Below are 23,292 nucleotides of genomic sequence, written 5' to 3'. Positions count from 1 at the left end.
GACTTGCCTTATATCCTTACTCCTTAGACATCTCTTTCCCTTTGGACATTACTTCCAAGAAGAAAAGCCTTGCCTGCCATAAAGAACATTGTATGGTCCCACATTCTGCCTTTTATTTTATTTTATTTTTAAGATTTATCTTTATTTATTTCTCTCCCTTCACCCCCTCGCCCCCATTTGCTGTGTGTTCTTCTGTGACCGCTTCTATCCTTATCAGCGGCACTGAGGCTCTGTGTTTCTTTTCATTGGGTCATCTTGTTGTGTCAGCTCTCTGTGTGTGGCGCCATTCTTGGGCAGGCTACACTTTCTTTTACGCTGGGTGGCTCTCCTTACGGGGCGCACTCCTTGCGCCCATCAGCACTGCACATGGGCCAGCTCCACACGGGTCAAGGAGGCCGGGGGTTTGAACCGCGGACCTCCCATGTGGTAGGCGGATGCCCTATCCGTTGGGCCAAGTCTGCTTCCCTGCCTCTTAAATATTACAAAAACAATGCTTTATTTAGATAATTTCATTTAGTCCACATTACAGCCATATGGTGTAACTACTTTTGAGAGTTTAAGTGACCTGTCCAAGGTCCCGTGGTACTAGGAAATGAATGCCAATAAGCTGACCCCAGAATGTGCATTCCACCCCCTTCACTCTACTGCCCACCCTCTTCCAGGGAACACAGTTCTTTTGAGAGTTTTCTAAGGGTTTTTTGCAGGTAACCATGGAAGAAGGCCAAAAAGGACAAACTTATTTCCTTCCTGGGCACCATTCCCTTTTCTCTTTTTGCTTAGATCCTAAAGGGAAGAGAAAGGTGTTCACAAATACTAGTGGGTCAGACAGTAAAGATTTGACTATGAGGAAGAGGAAACAAAATACTTTTTGGTGTCTAATGTACCAGGGATTATGCCAGGTCCTCCAAATATATTTCAGTCTCCCCAGCATTTTTAGCTGGCCTTAGGTAAGTTACCCAAAGTCACAAAGCTAGTATGTGGTTGGACTAGGAATCAAAACTTAGGGAAACCATGACCAAGGCCAATAAAACTAGGAAGAAAGGAGCAACTTGGAGAAGACTTGGCCTGCAGGCAGCACCAGTAAGAGGGAAGGAGAGATGGGTAAGGAGGAACACTTCAAGCAACACCCCAGAGAGAAAAGGACCTCCCACGCAGAGCTGGTGCTGGGCATGGTGGAGAGACGATGTGGCAGGGTGGGCTGCCTTTGCACACATCTAAGTGCTGACTATATACAAACTGAAAAGATTAGCATTGGGATCACTGCCGCAACTTTTAGTCAATAAAGGGTGTTCTCTCCATCAGAATGCCTTTAGCAGCTCTGTGGTGAGAATTCCTTCTCTGTTGTCATCCATCCTGAGACTCTCTTTTCCCCTACTTCCCCACTTGAATGTCATGCATCCATTTAGACTTTGTTTCATGCTGAGAACAGTCTGTTGTAGATACTCATGATGTTTCCTTGTATATCCCTTCTAATCCCTGAGTAATAACTGGAAATTGGCATTACAGATATCTGAACAGATAAGGAGTAACCTTCATCTCCTATGTTTCTGTAATAATGATATATTTCTGTGTGAATCAAACTTTTTTTTAAAATAACTTCCTAATTCAGTGATTTTTTTTTTCTTAGTGGTGTCTTGATTTGATTTGATTTGATTTGATTTTTTTTAGGAGGCACTGGGAATTGAACCTGGGACCTTGTACATGGGAAGCAGGTGCTCAACCACTGAGCCACACAAACTCCCAAGAAACTTTTTTCAGAATTTTTATTGGTTGTCTGGTTCCATTTGTTGAACTTTTTAGAAAGCACTGTGATCCATTACTAATTAAATCCATGTTCCATATATCTTGAAAGGGAGATTATAATTGTTCCTTGCCATAAGTAGAGCTATAGTACATATAACTATAGATTTACCAAAACACTATTCAGAGAAGGGCATATATTATATTTATATTTTTCATATATTTAAATATTTTAACTTTTAGTTTACTGCTCAGCAGCAGCCTGGCTCTTGCATAAAGAAAGTATAGTTGTATTTAATTATATTTACTAGGGTCCTAGAAAATGATCACTAGACTGGCAAGGATCAGCTTTTTTAGGTGAGGATAATGATCATAGTGGTGATGACACTTATTGAGTACTTATTATTTATTAAGTCCCAGGAACTATTTAAACAATTTATGTACATGATATCCTTTAATCCTCACAACAGCCCTAAAAAGTATTAGATACAGAAAGGTTAAAGATACCTGCCACGTCACTCCAGGGATGCACACCATGTTCAGCATTCTCTTGTACCAGATGAATTCTGACTAAAAGCTGCTTCTTGATGTTAGTCTATGTGAAGAATACTGCCTTAAAGTTTCTAAACCCATAAATGTAATAGGATATGAACATGTCTCGGTAGAGTCAATTTATTTTTCAGAATGGCTAGGAGATTCAGGCTTTTTTTTCCTATTTCAAATCAAAACCACAGAGTATTTTCATGTTAAATCACATCAGTAGCACAGATTAGGAATAAAAACATTCAGTTTTATATTATAGAGAAAAGTACATTATATTATAATATAAATATTTGTATTAATTTATACTTATGCTATAGAGAAAAGTGCATTATGTGCATTATGTTTTTAGAAAAGACTACAAAGAAATAGAATCACAGGAATTCTCCCAATTTAATTTTTCAGGCTTTGAAGTATTGTGCACCTGACCAGGTCCTAATGTAATTCTGCCTTTGACCACTAGAATTCATAATCTGCCTATAGTTTCCCCAAAATTCTTTTCAGAGTGCCAAGGTAAAATAGATTATTTGGGGGCTTGCTTCCTTTCTCATCTTTTTTAAACTAGATAATCTCTTAATGGCTCTGATGTACTAGAATTCTGTGACTAAACATCCAGATCCCAGAAGCAGTTGTTATATGTTCTCACAGCACCTGGAATTTCCCCTAGCATAACTATGAACACATTTTATTTAACTTATTATTTGTCTGCCTTGCCAATTCAGCAATTTTTGTGATAGTAACCAAGGAAAAGCTTTGACAGAATACTTGCAACCAACCAAAGGAACATCTCTATGTAATCTTTGCTCATTGCAATCCTTGGTAATTGTCAGTGCATAGCAGCCAACCCCTAGCAAGTATAGTGCTAGAGTCAAAACCCAGGTTTATTTAGCTTGCTGAAGCCAGGGAGAACAGTACCCCATAGAACTTTGGGAATATCTCAGTAGGAGACAGATGAAAGGGACATTTTATAATGTGTGGGCTTGTACTGGACGACTTTGAGGAGGGATTAGGAACATGGTGGCCACTTCTAGATTGGATGCTGTCCAAAAGCAAGGGCAGTTCAGCAATTGGGTATCTCAGTAAGCTTTGTTGAGAAGGTGGGAGAAATGAAATTGAGCTAGGATGTCATTGTTAAGAAAGCAGCAGTCATTCAGAAGGAGAAATTGATAATCTATTTGTAGCTGAGATATGGCCTTGTCTAGCCTACAAGAAATATTGTGCATGATCTGTTGGCCTCATCTTGTCCCTTTGGAAACATTATTTGTGTTCAAATAGGAAGGTCACCCACCATCTGCTTGTCCACATCAAAATCTGGTGTAACTGGGAGCAGGTGTGGCTCAGTGGTTGAGTGCCTTCTTTGCACACGTACAAGGTCCCAGGTTCAAACCCTGATACCTCCTATTAAAAAAAAAAGTCCAGTGTAATTCATGCAGATACAGCCTTCATGATTTGCATTATTTAAAACAGCAATGTGTTTTGATATTTCTGTGGCGGGCTTTATGACATTTTTACCAAAAGTCAGAGGTAGCACAAGACTTTCTCTCTCTCTCTCTTCCTGCAGAAATACTGCTGACACTGAAGATAGCTGGTTGCTTCTTTGTTCAGCTGACCGGGTTCACTTGTTCAAAACACTTACCAGTCTGGAGAGCTGCGTGTATTTGTTTTGACCCAATTGACCTGCCATCCAGTTCTGCCAGAGCAAGATGAGCAGGGAGGCTTCAGCTCTGGCTCCCAGCCTGGAGTCTACTCCGCTGTTGCAGGAAGAGCTGCCTCTTCTCGTGACTGTCTGAAGCTTGCATCCAGACAATTGCTCAGTCTGCTCACTGCATTCACCTTAGTGCAACTTAGATCTCTCCTGCAAAGTAAATGTTGACAGGCAAATTTCATACCCATGTCAGATTGAATGTATTTAAATGTATGTATTTAAGGAAAACAACCATGCTCTTGTTCTGTTCCTGTTTAGTTCCAGACACTGGTTTCTTGCTTTGTTTTCCCTGGCTAATCAGTCTGGTACAAAAGGTTTAAGATATCATTTGGGGGGGAAGAAAAGAATTTTTTTTAAATCTAGTTAATGGTGTAGTTAGGCTAAAGCCTACATTTGGGATAGAAGTAGAGCAGACTCCATGGATAGTGCAGTACAGCACAGAAACACCCAGTAAGTGAAGACCAATAAAGTCACCGTTGTATCTTTGTAGGAAGTTCTAAAAACCATGTTAGAAAGAGTTTCCAGTTATTGGACCGATGAAAAGGAGCCCATGAGAGGGCTATTAATATTAAGCAATTATTATTTCCTTTTTTCTTTGTTAAAGAGAGCCAAACTAGTTCACCTAAATCGTGAATTGAGAATTTCCAAGTTAAGTTCCTTTTAGGTTGATTCAGACAATTTGAATCAGCAGTTCCTCTTCTGCATTTCCTACTTTCCCTACCCCTCTCCTTCCCAGTTCTCCCCATTGTCATTCTTTTAAAAAATAATAATAATTTAAGCATCAAACCAGGTAAGCCCTTTATTTCCTTAAATGTTATGCCAGCCACTTTTCAACTGATAAATGTTGAATTTCAGAAAAACGCATTTACTGGCAAGGAGAGGAGCAAAGGTAGGACTTGATACCAGTCAAGCTAAGGACACCTGCTTTGGAAGCATGTTTATTCTGTTCCCCACCAACTTTGGCCAATAAAATGGGAGAAAATAAGAGTGTGTTTAAAATTTAAGCAGATATCACTACAGATTTAACCACCATCATGTGTTTTTTATTTTTTATTTTTAGCAGTGCTAAGCCGAAGTTTTGTAAGGTACATAAAAAATCCAATTTATATGTAAACAAGCAATAATTTAAGTTAAGAATTTAAGTGTTTAACTGTATAATTTTTGTGAGGTATACATATTGTGGAATTGACTCAAAATGAGGTACTTCAGTATTAAATTAGATATCTTCATAGCAGTGTCTCCTAAAGGTGTTTTGTAAAGGATATCAATGCCTTGATTAGACCTAATTTGTAGACTTAAGACTTTTTATTTTCTAAACCTTGTGATTCTGCTCATAAATCATTAATCTATATGATATGCAGCCACTGTAGGAACCAATTCTTGATTTTTATATGTTTATATTTTTTCTTAACCTTAGAAAGACAAATGTTACTAAGCAGGCCACTTTTATGGTTGTTTTTCTTGCCCACTCTGGTAGGGGAATAATATTTTATTAATTGGCATCAGTTTCAGACAACTGCAATACCAAGAAACTGATGGCCTTTTTTGAGCTATTTCTCCCCAACCCCTACTACACAAACTTTCTTACCTAAATTTCAGAATGATGTCTTTTTGATGTCTAAAAAGCAAAGCATTTTATAATATCACATTAGCCAGGCTTTTTAGGAACAGAGAGGTTTTTCCTTGAAATCTGATTGTTTATTGTGGCAGGGTGAAAAGTGTACAAACTACCCCTATTTATATTTATATCTCTCTCTATATGTGCAGCTTATGGAAGTATAGAAAGAGATATAACCCAAAGATAATGATAGTCTGAAAGTGTTGCTCCATACTAAAGAAATTTTCTGGAAATTTGCATTTCGATATTTGTTTCCACTTGAGAGGGATCTCAGTACAGGGAGAGGTGGCCAAGGAACAGCACTTCTCAGTGGCCACCAGTTCACATATCCCACTCAAAAGGCTCTGCTTTTTTGAACCAAACCATTGGTTTGCCCAACTGTGATGGAAGAAACAAGCAGCTGCTGGCCCAGAACTCCGTGACCTCATTGGTGTAGTGAGGCTTATGTTCATCTTCAATTTAATGTGACCAGTTTTAAATTGATTTTTAGAAATCTGTTAATTAGAATGACTTGAACTTCACACAGCACAAAACAGAAATGGAGTTTAAACTGACTTTGTTTTCTTTTGGGTTTTAAGCCCCCTTTTCACTATAACACTGCCCAAAAATCTCTATTTGTGTTGTAATATCAATCCCAATTCAGGCAAATCTGTAATAATAGTAATTTAAAGTAATTCAAGATCATTACTGTTTTGAAGGAAAGAGAATGTAGTTCTCTTATGGCTCAGATCAGGTAATGGATTTTTGCTTTACATCTAATTAGTAGAAGAAAAGTAAGTGAAGGAATCCTCTGATCATATTGATCACTATAGAAGCAAAAGCCAAGTCAATTCCCTTCATTATCAGTATTTCCCATGCTGTATACAATAAATTTGTTAGGCTGAGTACTTGGTTTTTATTTAATAGAACAAATAATCAGTGTTTACTTATATTACTAAATGTGAAAAACACATAATGTGAAAAGTATACATACATTAACTTGGTTGTAAAACTCATTTAAGTGTTCATGTAATGTGGTAAGTTTAAAAGTGAAGTGAGCTGTTTTAATACAATGAATTCGTTTCACTCAAAGATTTAAATCTCCTCCACCCTTCCCGACGTGTATCTCTTATAGCCTGTAATAATTGAAAGCAATGTTTTTGCAGTTTATATAATGCAATTTTTAATCTGTGTTTAAAAATGGAGTTCATATGGGCTTAACACATGAACTGGGTGGTACAGATCCACTTGCAGAACCCAAAGATACACAATCAATTTTGAAATGCAACTTAAGCCATTAATTGTTGGTGTGAATTTAAAATTTTCTAGTATTTGTATGGTAGTATGCTGCCTAAGAGCAAAGCATTCTCTGCACAAAAGAAAATTACTGTAGTGGCTTCAATTTTAATTAGAATTTTCTCCCTGGTGTTTCTTCATAGACTAAAACAAAATCTTTTAAGTTTCTTACTACAGGTAAAAGCTATGTGCAAGAACCTCAAAATGCTAAAATCTAGCATAATGCCTTAGATCTGTTTTTAAGTCTTGTATATTCCTACATAGCTGTCCAATGTATTATATTTGTATAGTGAATTGTGTACAATTTTTGAATAAGTGCATCATCACTTAATCTATGTTGTTGAATAGTGATGATGATACATTTCTTCAAACATTTAACTGTCATTATTTTTCTTTGTCATTTGTGGGTTTTATTTGTACAGTTCTTCATGAAGTTGCATCTGAGATGTGTGTATATGAAAAGATTATACAAGGGTAAAATTAAGCAATATATTAACTATGGTTCTTCAGGAGAAAGCTTACAGTGTTTCAGGTTGTGATTTATTTTCAAAATGGAGTTGACTCTGAACATCACTTTGTTCACCTGCATTGATGTTTGTATTTCTAGTGTGAGCAGTTTATGCAAAGGTAGATATATTCAGAGAAATTTTAAATACATTTATGCAAGTTAATATTGCTTTGCTGATGCTATTTGCTTATTTGATGTTAAATAATGCTATTGTAAATAAAGAATTCTGTTGTTATTGCATCATTTAATAAATTTTAATGCCTTCGGGTTTTACATGGCTTAAGAGATTTTTAATGTGTTTATAATGTATCTTGATTCCTAATTACATCTAAATTAAATAATTTCTTACATTTATATAGTAGTAGACTCTTCTCAGCATTTTAATCATATATGTATATCAGGCACCTTTAACATTCATTATTTCCTTTAATTCTCCAAATAAACCTATTTTTGAATTTTCAATTTGGAGCCAAGGAGGGGTGTGTCTTATATAAAATTATCTAACAATTTAGTGGCAAATACAGGCCAAACCTAGGTCCCCTGAATCCTAAGTGATGCTACTACCCATTTTCACCTTCCATCCATGAATCTCCAAAAACATTTGAGAATGTGGACTTCAGGTTGTTTTATAAAGTTTATATATATTACATATTAGAATATTCATAACAGTTTAATAAATTGATTTATCAATAGATCAACTCTAAGTCTAGCACAAAAACAAGAATGTAAACTATATATGAAATATTAGTAGACACAAGTGTATTAAAAGTACCAAAAACAAAATGAGGAATTGAAAAAAGCTATTGATGCCATTAACAGATTAAAGGAAGAAAAACACATGATTATCTTTTTTTTTTTTTAAGGAGGTACCAGGAATTGAACCTGAGACCTCATATATGAGAAACAGACATTCAACGAGTTATACTTACTCCCTGTGATTAATAGATGTCATTTTGATAAATTTGCATAGTATATATTTCAGTCCCCATTCATGAGAAAATCTCTAGGAAAAATAAAAGTAAATGACCTAAACTTATTAAAGTGAATCTAATGCAAACCCACTGAGACATCTTAATTAATGGTGAGATATTTAAAATATTGATTAAAGTCAGGATGGAACAAAGAGGCCCACTCACTATGAATGCTATTAAGAAATAAAGAATTAGTACTGGTAGTACTGAATAAGAGACAAAACATTTTCAGCCAATTTTATGGCAGAAACCCATCTCTTGGAATTCACAAAATAGCTCATAAAGATGGCCAGAATACATAGACGCTAATATACCTTCTATCTACATTAATAACCTGGTTTTTAAAATGTACATTTAAATGTTTGTTTATTGCTCCTCCCATCCCCATTGTTTGGGCTCACTGTCTGCTCTCTCTGTCTGTTCCGTTGTGTGTTATCTGTGTCTGCCGGTAATCTTTAGGAGGCAGCAGGAACTGAACGAAGAACCTCCCATGTGGAAGGGAGGCGCCCAATCACTTGAGCCATATCCACTTCCTGCTTGCTTCTCATGTCTTCGTTGTGTTAGCTCACCATGCCAGCCCTTCACATCAGCCCACTGTCTTGCTCATCGATTTTATTTTTTAAGATTTTATTTATTTCTCACCCCTCTCCCCGGCCCCGGTTGTCTGTTCTCTGTGTCTATTTGCTGCATCTTCTTTGTCCGCTTCTGTTGTTGTCAGCAGCACGGGAATCTGTGTTTCTTTTTGTTGCATCATCTTGTTGTGTCAGCTCTCCATGTGTGCAGCACCATTTCTGGGCAGGCTGCACTTTTCTTTCACGCTGAGCGGCTCTCCTTACGGGGCGCACTCCTTGCGCATGGGGCTCCCCTATGCGGGGGACACCCCAGCGTGGCATAGCACTCCTTGCGCGCATCAGCACTGCGCATGGGCAGCTCTACGTGGTCAAGGAGGCCCAGGGTTTCAACCGTGGACCTACCATGTGGTAGACGGATGTCCTAACCACTGGGCCAAGTCCACTTCTCATGCTCATCGATTTTAGGAGGCCCTGGGTTTGAACCGCGGACCTCCCATGTGGTAGGTGGATGCTCTATCCCTTGAGCCAAATCCACTTCCCTGAAATGTACTTTTAAAGTATCCGATTCATAATAACAAACTATTCAATGACTATAAAATAGGGTACAACTAACAAAGTGTGAAAGACAAAAAAACCTTGCATAAATGGAGACATGCTATGAACTCAGAAAGGATCCAATATTTAAAACCATCTCAAAGTCATGAGAATCCCAATCAAAATCCAAAAGTAATGTTTCTAGAAGATAAAAGGAATAATATGAGAAATTTGGGGGAAAAAATGTGGGACTTCTCTAACAAAACATTTTATAAAGTTGTATTGATTAGTATTATAAAATACTTAGAAATGGATGAAAAGATCAGAACAAAATAGAGCCCAGAAAGAGAATCCTGAATATGTGTAAATTCAGTAGACGATTAGAGATGGCATTTCTAATTAGAAATCTCTGTTCAATGAAAAAAAAAAATGCTGTTGAGACAATAGGCTACATTTAGGAAAAGTGTGATGTTAACGCCCTACCTCAATATTAACAAGTCCCCAAATAGATTAGGGAGCTAAACATAAGTGTAAAATTACTAAAAGAATGTTTATATTGGAAACAAGAAGGCATTCTTTAAAAGAAAAAGTTTTTAAGAAAAGGGTAGATACATTGTATAAAAATTTAATATTTTACCAAAAAAAGTTTAAAAAATGAAGACAATGTATAATAGTGATGTTAAAAGCAGAGAGTTTGTAATAATTTAAAAATGAGGAAAGCATATAAACAATGAAAATGAAAAATGGCTAATATTAAAAGATGTTCAGTATAATGAATAATAAAAAGTGAGCTCAAGCAATGAGATCTTGTTTTTCATCCATGCTTTTGACAAAAATTTGAGAGTTTTGTAAGAGCCAGGAATACCTCCAGGGACTGTGGTAGGAATGTAAATCTAGCACCCAGAGTGGATGTTGTGTGTAAGTTTGGTAAGCTCGGCATTTCTCTGAGTGCTGGTTAGAACTTGCCTCTGCAATCATATGTCTGGCAACTTTCTCGAAATATCCACCAATTTGGGGATTTATTTTTTATTTCTCTCCCCTTCCCTCCCCCCCTCCCCCCCCCCCCCCGTTGTCTGCTCTCTGTGTCCATTTGCTGCGTGCTCCTCCATGTCCGCTTATATTCCTGTCAGCAGCGCCTGGAATCTATGTCTCGTTTTGTTGCTTCATCTTGCTGCATCCGCTCTCCGTGTGTGCGGTGCCACTCCTGGGAGGATGGACTTTTTTTGCGCTTGGTGGCTCTCCTTCCGGGGCGCACTCCTTGCGCGTGGTGGTCCCCTACGTGGGGGACACCCCTGTGTGGCAGGGCACTCCTTTCGTGCATCAGCACTGCACATGGGCCAGCTCATCACATGGATCAGGAGGCCCTGGGGATTGAACCCTGGACCTCCCATGTGGTAGACAGATGCTCTATCCATTGGGCCAAATCCACTTCCCTCCACCAGTTATTTTCAAGTCCATAATACCTAAGGAGATGTTTGATTTTTTTTAATTTTCCACCTTGTAAAACAGCATTCATTTGGGCCCTTACTGGTTTTTCATCTGCTTTTCTACCAATTACTGACAGAGAGATGTTGAAGTCTCCAACTATGAATATAAATTTCTCTTTTTTTCCCTTTAATTGCAGCTTTTGCTTTTTGTATTTTTTATACCCCCCTCCCCCACAGATGGCTCCTTCATCTGCTTGCTCATTGTTTTTCCTTGTTTCTACTTGTCTACTCATTGTTTTTCGTTTGTTTGTTTTTTGCTCTTTGCTTGTTTTTCTCCTTAGGAGGCACCAGGAACTGAACCTAGGACCTCCCATCTGGTAGGCAGGAGCCCGGTCATCTGAGCCACAGCTGCTTCCCTAAGTCTACAGTTTTACTATTTGTTTTCTGTTTGCTTCATCTGTTTTGTTTTTGTTTTTCCTCTCTCCCTCCTTTCCTGTCTTTTGGGTTAATTGAATTTCTAGAATTTCATTTTAATTTTTCTGTTGACTTTTTAGTGATTATCTCTTTATTTTCTTGTAGTTCTAGAGCTGTGCTCTTCAATGTGGTAGCTGCTAGTCACATGCCACTCTTGAACACTTGAAAGGTGGCTAGTCCAATCTGAGATATGCTGTAAGCATAAAATCCACACTGAATTTTGAAGATTAAAAAAAAATCTTAATTAAATGTGCCTACTAGAAAGTTTATAATTACATTATATTTCTATTGAACAGTGTTACTTTACAGATTGCAATTCACATCCTTAATTTCTCAATAATCTACTCAGCTAATATTTATAATTTCATGCAAAATGTAAGAAACTTGCAACCATATGCATACATTTATCCCTCCTTTTTTGTCCATAGTTGTCTATAGGCATTACATGTACGTACAATATAAACTCCAAAATACATTGTTAAAATATTTGCCTCATTTGTGTGTGTGTGTGTGTTCTTTAATTAAGATAAAAAGTATAGGGAAGCAGATGTGGCTCAACCTGTAGAGCATCTGCCTACCATATAGGAGGTCCAGTGTTTGAACTCAGGGCCTCCTGGCCCATGTGATGAGCTGGCCCACACACAGTGCTGCCACATGCAAGGACTGCCGTGCCATGCAAGGGTGTCCCCCGTGTAGGGCTGCCCCACAAGCAAGGAATGCCCCCCACAAAGGAGAGCCGCCCCGTGCTAAAAAAGCGCAGCCCGCCCAGGAGTGGTGCTTCATACCGACGCACCAAGATGATGCAAGAAAAAGAGACACAGATCCCGGTGCCATCAAGAATGCAAGCAAACACAGAACACACAGTGAAGAGACACAGAGAACAGACAATGGGCTGGGGGGCGAGGGGAGGGAAGAGAAATAAAATCTTTTTTTCAAAAAAGTATTTTATATATTCCCTCATGTTTGTCCTTTTCAGTGCTTTTCATTTCTTCCTGAGGATCTTGAGTTTCTATCTGGTATTCCTCTTTAGCCTGGAAAACATTTCTTGTAAGTCAAGTCTCCTGATGATGAATTCTATTATATTCTGTTTCTCTGAATATGTCTATTTCATCTTCATTCTTTAATATTTTCACAGGATATTGAATTCTGGTTTGATAATTTTTCTTTCAGCTTAAATACTTTTTTTTTTTTTTTTTTTTTTTTTTTTTTTGAGGTACTGGGGCCTGGGGAATGAGCCCAGGACCTCATAGGTGGGAAGCCACTGCTAAGTCACTACATGAGCTACATCGGCTCCCCTGAATTGTTTTTTCCATTTGTTTTGCTTGTTGTTTCTTTGTTTTTAGGAGGCACCAAGGACTGAACCCAGGACCTCCCATGTGGGAAGCAGGTGCTCAACCACTTGAGTCACATCCACTCCCTAAATACATTGTTTTGTTTTTAAGATTTTTTTTTTAATTTCTCCCCACCCCCTTGTTGTTTGCACTTGCTGTGACTGTCTTCTGTGTTTCTTTAGGAAGCATTGGGAATTGAACCCAGGACCTTCAATATGGAAGGGAGGCACCTAATTGCTTGAGCCACCTCGGTTCCCTGCTTTGTTGTGTCTCTCATGTTTTTCTTCTTGCGTCTCCTGTTACATCATCTTGTTGGGTCAGCTTGCCACGGCTGTCCATTGTGCCAGTTCACTATTATGCTCATCTTCTTTAGGAAGCACCAGGAACAACTTCTCCCTGCTTTGTTGTGTTTCTCATTGTATTTTTCTTCTTGTGTCTCTTGTTGCATCAGCATGTCGTGCCTGCCTGTTGCACAAGCTCGCTGTCGTCTTTTTTTTTTAAGATTTATTATTTATTTCTCTCCCCTTCCCTCCCCCCCCCAGTTGTCTGCTCTCTGTGTCCATTTGCTGCGTGTTCTTTTGTGACCCGTTCTATCCTTATCAGTGGCACCAGGAATCTGTGTTTCTTTTTGTTGCGTCATCTTTTTGTTGACACATCTTAGGTGTCAACTCTCCGTGTGTATGGCACCATTCCTGGGCAGGCTGCACTTTCTTTCATGCTGGGCAGCTCTCCTTACGGGGCGCACTCCTTGAGCATGGGGCTCCCCTACGCAGGGGACACCCCTGCGTAGCACGGCACTCCTTGCACGCATCAGCACTGCATGTGAGCCAGCTCCACAAGGGTCAAGGAGGCCTGGGATTTTAACCGCAGACCTCCCATGTGGTAGGCGCCCTATCCATTGGGCCAAGTCCACTTCCCTCACTGTCTTCTTTAGGAGGTACCAGGAACTGAACCAGGGACCTCCCATCTGGTAGGCAGAGCTCAATCACTTGAGCCACATTTGCTTCCCCTAAATACATTATTGTATTATCTTATGACCTACATAGTTTAAAATGAGATGTCAGCCATTCACATTTTTTCTTCTGTATGTAGCGTGTACTTTTTTTTTTACTGCTTTCAAGATTTCTTTCTTTGATTTCCAGGAGTTTGAATTTGTTGTGCCTATATGTGATTTTCTTAGTATCCTACTTAAGGTTTGCTGGGATTCTTAGATACATGCATTTTTGTCTTTCACTAAATTTGGAAATTTTTCAACCATATTTCTTCATATATATTTTTCTTCTGTTCTACTCTTACTCCTCTTCTGGAATCCCAATTAAATGTATATTAAATATTTTAGCTTCAAATTCACTTTTTCTGTTATTTCCAATTTGCTCTTAAGCACATTCAGTAATTTTTTATATATTTTTCAGTTCTAGTATTTCCATTTTAATTTTTTTATGGTTTCTGTTTACTTCTGGGATTTCCTCTCTGTTCATTCATTAAAAGAGTATTTTTCCATAGGTACTTGAATAAAGTTATCCTTTAAAATCCTACTAATTCCAACATCTAAGTCATCATAAGATGGATTGATTGTCTTTTCTCTTATATATGGATCTTTTCCTTTTTCTTCACTCATCTAGTAATTTTAGGTTGTAGCCTGTACATTGTGAATTTATATGTTGTTGGTACTATGTATTCTGTTAGGTTTCCCTGAAGAGTTTTAATTTTGTCCTCTTGTTTGTTTTAGGAGGCTGGTCTCAAAGTCCAAACTCTCCCCTCCAGTAGGTGCCAGCTGTAATTTCTGTTCAGTGTTACTGCCTTAGCTGCCTGTTTGGAATCTACCCCATGCTTGCATACTTCAGGGGTTAACCATAGATTTAGACAGAGTTAAGAAGCAGTATTTGGGCTCCCCCTCTGTGGTTTCCTTCTTTCCAAGATTTCCCTTCTACCTTTCAGCCACTCTGGCAACAAACCAACCTTGTTGTCTGAAACCTGGATTTCTGTTTGAATTCTAGCCATCCAATTCAGCAGATTGGGGCCTGCCCTTAGGCAAAGAAACAATGTCTGATACCATTCCTTTCCATGTGTTGACTCCTCTCTGTTTTCTGCTTGTTTTTTATTGCTCTCCAACTGTTTGTAAGTATTAGACACAGGAGGATTGGTCCAATGTGAGTGGCTTCACTACTAACAGAAGCAGAACACCACTATTACATTTTCTGTTGTGTTTTTTTCTACCACTGGAGAGTAACCGTATCATTAATGTTAAGAATATTAAATGGCTTTAACATAGCCAGGACCAATTCCAAAGGTGATGAGTAATAAATAAATATTATAGGAAAGCAGATTTGGCCCAATGGATAGGGCGTCCGTCTACCACATGGGAGGTCCGCGGTTCAAACCCCGGGCCTCCTTGACCCGTGTGCAACTGGCCCATGCGCAGTGCTGATGCGCGCAAGGAGTGCCCTGCCACGCAGGGGTGTCCCCCGCGTAGGGGAGCCCCACGCGCAAGGAGTGCGCCCCGTAAGGAGAGCCGCCCAGCACAAAGGAAAGTGCAGCCTGCCCAGGAATGGTGCCGCCCACACGGAGAGCTGACACAGCAAGATGATGCAACAAAACAAGACACAGATTCTGGGTGCCACTGACAGACTACAAAGCAGACACAGAAGAACACGCAGCGAATAGACACAGAGCGCAGACAACTGGGGGGGGGGAAGGTGCAGAAGGGAAGAGAAATAAAAAATAAATCTTAAAAAAAATGTATTACATTTTAAAATTTCAATTAACTCTTTTTACTATAAGGTCTGTATGATTCTTTTTCAAATCTTCAAACCTTTTATGGTTTCCTCTTTCCTGTCAATATTTTCAAGGTTGTCTTTTATATATTTAAACATTAAATAAAATTGTTTTATAATCTGGATCTGATAATCCTAATTCTGAGGGGATGCAAATTTTATTTCTGCTGTTTCTGACTAATGGTGCTTTGTATTTATTTTTAAACCTGGGCTACTCTCTCCCTGAAAATCATTGTGTGGGTTCTATGAAGCCTAGGATGATACTTCCCTCTGGAGAACATTTATTATGTTTCTTACAGATGTCTAGGGACTCTACCAGTCTAGGACCACTATAAGCCAAATTAAATGCTCCAGGTTTTTCAGACCACTCAGAGTATGTGATTTGGGGCTGACAAGGCAAAAGGAGGCAGCTTCTGGTTATAATTTATGGATTAGTTCCTCCCCCATCCACCCCCTCTTCTTAACACCAAAGCAACTTTCTTTTTAAGCCCCTTGGGCATGGTGAGGGGTACCCTTACCTTCAGGACATAGCCTTTTAGAATTCCTGTGAAGTGTGGGGGTAGGTTTCTTTTAAATTCCTCATCATGAGCAATCCCTGGGATAGTTGTTCTTATCACCTCTTATGGAGGAGGCTATTCTAAACATGACACAAAACCAAGAATCCATTTTTTTAATATTGATAATGCCAACCACATAAAAATCAAAACTTTCTGCATGCACATGTACATATACATACACAGAGAGAAAAGACAAACACACAAATAAATAAAATACTAATGAATAGCCAGGAAAACTATTTGTAATATAAATTACTAATTTCCCCTTTATATAAAAAAATCCTACAAATCAATTTTAAGAAGACTTAATTTAATTGAAAAATGATAAAGACATGAACAGCTAACAGGAAAAGAAATACAGTGGTTTTTATGAAAAGATGCTCAGCCTCATAAAGTAATGCAAATTCATGCTCTTTTCACTTACCACATGGGTAGATATTATAAAGACTCATAACACATTGTGTTGGTGAAGGTGAAGTGAAGGAAACTGACATTCTTCAATCTGAAAATGAGAGTGAAAATTGGCAAATCTCTGACGGGAAATCTGAATATATATATTAAAATATTAATGTCACATGCTCTGACCTCAATATCCTACAGATATGTTCACCTTTGTACATGAATTCTTATCTATAAGAATATATCACAACAATGTTGGGGAAAAAACAAAATATTAGAAAGCCTAAATATCCAATAATAATAAACTTGTTAAACAATCATCGTATATATCTTCAAAGAAATATGGAATCAATAAAAAGAGTGAAGCAACTCTATAAGTATGGAATAAACTCTAAAATATATGACAAATAGAACAGTAAACAAGATGGCCAAAATCCCTGGCACCACACACCTTATATTCTAGTGAGGGACAGAGAAAAATTGTATGATATCAGGGAGTGATGGGTGCTAAAGAAAAATAGAGCAGAAGAAAAATATATAAAGGGGTGGAGAAAAGAGGATATCTTAGATGGAGTTGGTAGACAAAGTCTCTCTGTCTAGGTGACATCTGATCAGAGATCAGCAAGAAGTAAAGGAGCTTGACATGCAAGAATGTGACAGGAATAATGTTCCAGGTAGAATAATGAGCAAATGCAAAAGTTTCGAGACAGAAACCCAGGTTGTCATGTCTGAAGGACAGTAAGCCAGTATGGCTGGAGAAGACACTGATGAAATGAGTGGCAGGAGACAAGGACAAAGTAGACAAGAGTCAGATCATACAAGATCTGATGAGCCACGACTGGGAGTTTGGATTTAATTCTAGTGTAATGGAAACCTTTGAAAGGTTTTCAGCAAGAAAGTGATATGACCTAATTTGTGTTTTCAAAAGGTTAACTGCTGTGTGGAGAAAAGTCTACAGGGAAACCAGTTAATATGTAATTGAAGAGATCAATTTAAAATGGAGTTTTGAACTCATAGTTTTATCTATCTCAACTCCCTCCCAAATCCCACTAAAACAGGGAAGAAATTTTTATGATGGCATCAACCCACAAGGATAAGGATAACAGGAATAGAAACAACAGCATACAAAATTTTGGAAGTTGAAGGCAGATAAAGAGTCATTACTCATTTTGTAGACTTGAGAAAGCTGAGTGCTAAGCCAGCACTAGGTAAGGCCAAGAAGCCACCCAAGTTTTGCATGGAACTTCTTAAAGGCTCAGGGCATGAGAAGCCTAATCAGGAAGCTGGTGGATCTGCTCCTGTGCTCCAGACAAACAGGTGATTAACCCTCGCCAACATGGGCTGATGCATGAGGGCATATTCTCCAGACAAGCTTAACCAGAGGGGTTGGGTGGTGGTACTGTACTGAAAATAGGTATGGATATTTGATGAAACTTCACCAAATTAGCTTCCTGAACACACTCTCCAGCCAGAATGGTATATAAGCCTGATGTGAGTCTCTGGAGAACGAGCAGCCCCAGAGAAAAGACCCAAGATACTATCATCTGTGGCTCCCAATGAAAAAGTCCAGATTACCTTACAGTGGAGCCCATAATTGACAATCCTGTCCATAAGTCTTTTTAGTGGCCCTCTCTAAAACATTAGGGCCTCCTCAAGGATCACTACACTTCTGGGGAACACCCTGATATGAAAGAGACCGTCGCAGTCATGAAAATGCACCCCTCAGATCTCCTGCAATGCAGGGGAGTGTAGTTCACCAAGGGCTTCCCACAGGCTGCTCCCAACCAGTGATTAAAGGCAGCAGGGACACTGAGACAGCAGGACCCTGCATCAGCCTTGACAAACTTCCTTAGAATTGTGCTGTGGTCTAAGACTCCTTCACCTAAACTTCCTTCACAGTCTGACAGCTCTTCTAGCCTCCCCTGGATTTGTACTTTGCCTTACATGCACATCTAATCCCATTTTGGTGACTGCTTTGTGGAAGGCTCAGACTAGTGCAAGTGATGGAAGGAAACAGGCAGAAAGATGGGGATTTGGGAGTGGTTTACTTATCCATCAGCAGAAGAGGATGGCGTCCCGGTAAGTGTGGTATCAATAGCCCCTGGCACAATTGCTAAAGATTTCTCTGGTGGTGACCTAGGGAAACGTCCCAGTGAAGGGGAATGCTATGTCAAGAGGGATGATGAGGATATTGGAAAGACATGGGGGGAAATGCCTACAGTAGAAATGCCTGGTTACCACCGAATTTTATTGAGGCCCCACAAAGAGGAAATGAGGCTAAGGACCTTTAAGGAGCATTTGCCAGCCAAATGTGAGACCAGGGGCCTTCGTGGTAGCATGAGGTTCTTCTGTAGTGGAAGAGCCCACACAGTGTAGTGGCAGGCTAAAGAGCTAATTATGCAAAATTACAGGTCTGTTATGAAAAAGTCAGGGCCCTGGTGGGGAAAACTTGGGGCCCTGAAACATGGGGTAGAGATAACTGAATAGATGCTTCTGAGACTGTTAAAGCTGAAGCCCCAGAACCCTCTGTGCTTGCAGGGGCAGCCTCCCCTTCCCTACTAAGAGCTATGAGTTTAACATCTATTATCAAAACAAAGAAATAATGGAGGAGCAGGGGCCTACAGGAAATTACCTCAATAAAAAGCCATGATCCTGATTGAAGCCCCAGATCTCAGCCAATTTTCAGTCCCCAAACCCACTGACTGAAGAAGTGGCCACAGCCCCCACACCATGATGGTTCCCCCAGCCTTTAGCTTAAGGGACCTATAATCATTTACTTGGGTGACTATACATGGGAGAGGGGAATAAGTAGATGCGTGGAGGAATATTGATGCAAGGTCTGAGTTGGCATTTATACTTGAAAACTTGCCATTATGAGCTGCTTTTAGAGTGGGGACCTACAGGAGCCAGGTGACAAATACATTCCTGGCTAAAGCCCCAATCATAGTGGGCCCATTGTTTCCATGAACTCACCCAGTGGCATTTCCTCAGTCTCTAAGTGTATAATAGGAATTTATATACTTATATACTTGACATTTGGAATAACCCTCACATTAGGTCTCAGGCCTATGGAAAAGGCCAAGTAGAAACCTGAAAGTTTCTCTAACACTTCCAATCAAGACAGTAAATCAAAAACAAGGTTGACTGGGGGAAGAAGGAGATGGCAGAGATTAGTCCCACCATGGAAGACCTAAACTATTGAAGACCTTAAGGATGCAGCATACCACCCCTTTTAATTCACCCACCTGGACCCTGGGGGTGGATCCTGGAGAGTGATCCTAGGCTACCAAATTGATCCAAATGCACTTCTTGATTGCAACTGCTATGTTGGATGTGGTATTATAGTTGCAGCAGACTAATAAGGCATCTGGCACATGCTCCACAGCCAGTGATTTGGCAAATGTATTATTTTCCATTGTAATTAGAAAAGAGGATTGAAAATGTTTGCATTTAAACAAGAAATAAGACTATTCATTTATAGTTTTCCCTCAGGGTTATGTTAACTTTGCCTGCTATATACATCATAACATATTCTAAAGAAATCTAGATTGGGGGACTTTCAGGAAGATGGCATCAGAGTAGGTAGGCAGGGCTCAACTCTCTAAATAAAAACAATGGAGGAAGGGCAAAAAGCTATCTGAGGGAGTTGCTTTGGGGATCTGCAGACCAGAGAGTGCTGCGCATCATCCAGGAGGGTGAGGGAGAGAGAAACAAAGATGCCAAAATGAAAACCATGAGTTACTAGCCCTCATGGCTGGGAAAGCAAGCATCAACCACACTCAAGACAAATAGCCTGGATAAAACCCATGGCTCACTGCTACCAACTAAGAGGGGAACAGGTATCTTCCTCCTGGGAAGAGGAAGGGTGCTGCAAAGAGCAAAGAATGGTTTCTCTTCAAGTCATGGCTCTGGACAGACCAGAATCATAGGCAAGTGGAGGTTGAAAGAAACTCTTGTGTGGAAATATTCATGGAAGAGCACCATCTGCTAGCAGGCCAGGAAACTGCAGGAAGCAAAAATGCTTTTCCTAAGTCTCTCATGTCCCAGACCCCTTGGATCTGATCTGTGCTCCACTGGTGGGTCCCTGACCCTATTTTGATAACTTAAGCTGGGAAATTTTAAAGACTTAGAATAAGTTGAACCAAAAATCAAAGAAGAGTCATGAAACAAAACCACTAGGCAAGAGAGAGAATTTGAGTGTCAAAGTAAATTCACCAACATAACCACATCTCTAGGCATCAGTAAAATATTGCAAGCTACACCAAGAAACAGGAAGACATGGTCCAGCCAAAGGAACAAACCAAAAATCCTATTGAAACACAAGATTTAACACAACTAATAAATGATAATCACAAAAACTTCCTAAATCAATTCAACAATTTGAAGGAAAACATGGTTAAAGAGATAAAGGATATTAACAAGACACTGGGTGACTATAAAGAAAATTTGAAAGTCTACAAAGTAAAGTTACAGAGCTTATGGGAATGAAAGACATAATGGATGAGATTAAAAATACATTAGAGGGAAGTGGACTTGGCCCAGTGAATAGGGCATCCATCTACCACATAGGAGGTCTGCAGTTCAAACGCTGGGCCTCCTTGACCCTTGTGGAGCAGGCCCACACACAGTGCTGATGCGCACAAGAAGTGCCATGCCACGCAGAGGTGTCCCCTGCTTCGGGGAGCTCCATGCACAAGGACTGCGCCCCATAAGGAGAGCTGCCCAGCACACAAAAAAGTTCAGCCTGCCCAAGAATGGCACCACACACACGGAGAGCTGACACAGCAAGATGACTCAACAAAGAGACACAGATTCCCGGGACACTGACAACAACAGAAGCAGACAAAAGAACACACAGAGAACAGACAACTGGGGCAGGGCGGGGGAAGGGGAGAGAAATAAATTTTAAAAATAAATCTTAAAAAAATAAAAAATAAAAATAAATAAAAATATATTAGAGACATATAATAGTAGATTTGAATTTAAACAAAAGGAAAAAGACTATTCATTCATAGTTTTCCCTTAGAGTTATGTTAACTTTCCCTGGAAAGATGGAGGACAGAATTAGTGAATTAGAATACTGAGCATCTGAACTTGAAAAGACAGGAAAATGAAAAGAGAAAAGAATGGAAAAAAAGGAACAGGTTGTCAGGGAACTGAATGATAACATGAAGTGCACAAACATATGTATTATGGGTGTCCCAGAAGGAGAAAAGAACAGAAAAGGGGAAGAAAGAATATTTGAGGAAATAATGACTGTAAACTTCCTAAACCTTATGAAAGACATAAATATCAATATCCAAGAAGGACAACGCACCCCAAACAGAATAAATCCAAATAGACCTACTCTGAGACACCTATTATTCAGAATGACAAATACCAGAGAAAAAGAGAGGATTCTGAAAGCAGCAAGAGAAAAAATGCATCACATAAAAGGGAAGCTCACTAAGACTAAGTGCTGATCTCTCATCAGAAATCATGGAAGCAAAAAGAAAGAGGTTTGATGTATTTAAGGAACTGAAAGAGAAAAACTGTCAGCCAAGAATTCTTTAACTGACAACATTGCCCTTCAAAAATGATGGTGAGTTTAAAAGTCTTCACAGACAAAAAAAACCCGAGAGAGTATGTTACCAAAAGACTGGATTTGCAAATGATACTAAAGGGAGTGCTGCAGCCTGAAAGGAAAAGACAAGAGTGAGAGGCTTGGAGCAGAGTGTAGAAATGAAGATTATTTGTAAAGGTAACTTAGAGAGTAAAAAGACAGATAGTAGTAAGATGTGACAACAGAAAGCCAAAGGATAAAATGGACAAAGTAAATAATACCTTTTATTAATACCAATGAGTGTTAATGGATTGAACTTCCCAATCAAAAGGTGTAGACTCACAAAATGGATTTTAAAATTATGAGGCATTTATATGCTGTCTACAAGACACCTTATATGTAAGGACCTTATATGTCACCTTATATGTAAGGACAAAATCTATTTGAAAGTGAAAGGTTGGAAAAAGATATTCCATGTAAATAGTGACCAAGAAATCTGGACCATCTGGATTTTGCAGAGATCATCACCCTGACTGGATAGGATGAACAAGAAGGGGCCTAATAATCCTTGAAAGTACACATGGGCTATAATCCTCTGAAGATACTTACCAGGCAGGGGAGATACAATGATCACAAAGATGGTTTTCCCAGGGCAAGTTTGATCCATTTCACTGGGGATCTACTGACCCCTGCATTTTCCCTACATGGGGAAAACTCAACTGTATAACTGCATAATTTGAGTTGGTGGGGTATTACATCTGTGTTCCTCCCCCTACTCCCCCCACACACACACACAAAAAAAAAACAACAAAAAAGAAAAACCAAAACAACAACTATGAAGACTCAAGGACTGATCACTTAAATGGAGTTTTACCAGTCCAGTGATCAAGGGCACATGGGTCCACTACAAAGTAAAAGATGAATTGCTGAGTCTTGAATCCCCTACCATAAAAAGGAAGCAGAGCACATGGTAGGTCTATTTGGGTTCTGGAGGCAATGTCCTCCACATGGAGGAATATTGTTCCAGCCAGCCCACATTCAGGTGGACTAAAAGGCTGCCAAGTCTGAGTGGGGCCCAGAACAAGAAAGGGCACTGCAGCAGGTCCAGGCCATGGTGCAAACAGCCCTGCTGCTTGGACCATATGATCTGTCATACCCTATCATGTTGGAGGTGTCAGTGGTTGGAAAAAATGCAGTATGGAGTTTATAACAAGCTCTGCTGGAAAAATCAGAAGACAGACCTGAGAATCTGGAGCAAGTTGCTGACATCCACATCAGAGAATTAAATAAGCTTTCAGGAACCACTCTTAATATGTTATTGGTCC

General features: G+C 39.3%; 1 protein-coding gene and 1 non-coding gene across 9 annotated transcripts in view; both read left to right on the top strand.

The window, feature by feature from the left end:
- Positions 1-7,664, top strand: part of NCOA2 (nuclear receptor coactivator 2) — a 314,552-nt gene extending 306,888 nt beyond the window's left edge. For all 8 annotated transcript variants that reach the window (XM_058275637.2, XM_058275633.2, XM_071207850.1 and 5 more), the window contains one exon: positions 3,842-7,664. In XM_058275637.2, coding sequence (XP_058131620.1) covers positions 3,842-3,853 — 12 coding nt within the window. In that variant the 3' untranslated portion in view covers positions 3,854-7,664. The remainder of the gene's footprint in view (positions 1-3,841) is intronic.
- Positions 7,665-22,568: 14,904 nt separating this feature from the next.
- Positions 22,569-22,740, top strand: LOC111760683 (U1 spliceosomal RNA). The gene has a single exon (XR_002794297.1). It is a non-coding gene; the product is annotated as a U1 spliceosomal RNA (small nuclear RNA).
- The last annotated feature ends 552 nt before the right edge of the window (positions 22,741-23,292 follow it).

Source organism: Dasypus novemcinctus, chromosome 14 (genome assembly GCF_030445035.2).
Source record: "Dasypus novemcinctus isolate mDasNov1 chromosome 14, mDasNov1.1.hap2, whole genome shotgun sequence".
NCBI classification, from domain to species: Eukaryota; Metazoa; Chordata; class Mammalia; order Cingulata; family Dasypodidae; genus Dasypus; species Dasypus novemcinctus.
The sequence above is the reverse complement of the archived record's forward strand: the minus strand, read 5'-3'. Positions and strand labels throughout refer to the sequence as shown.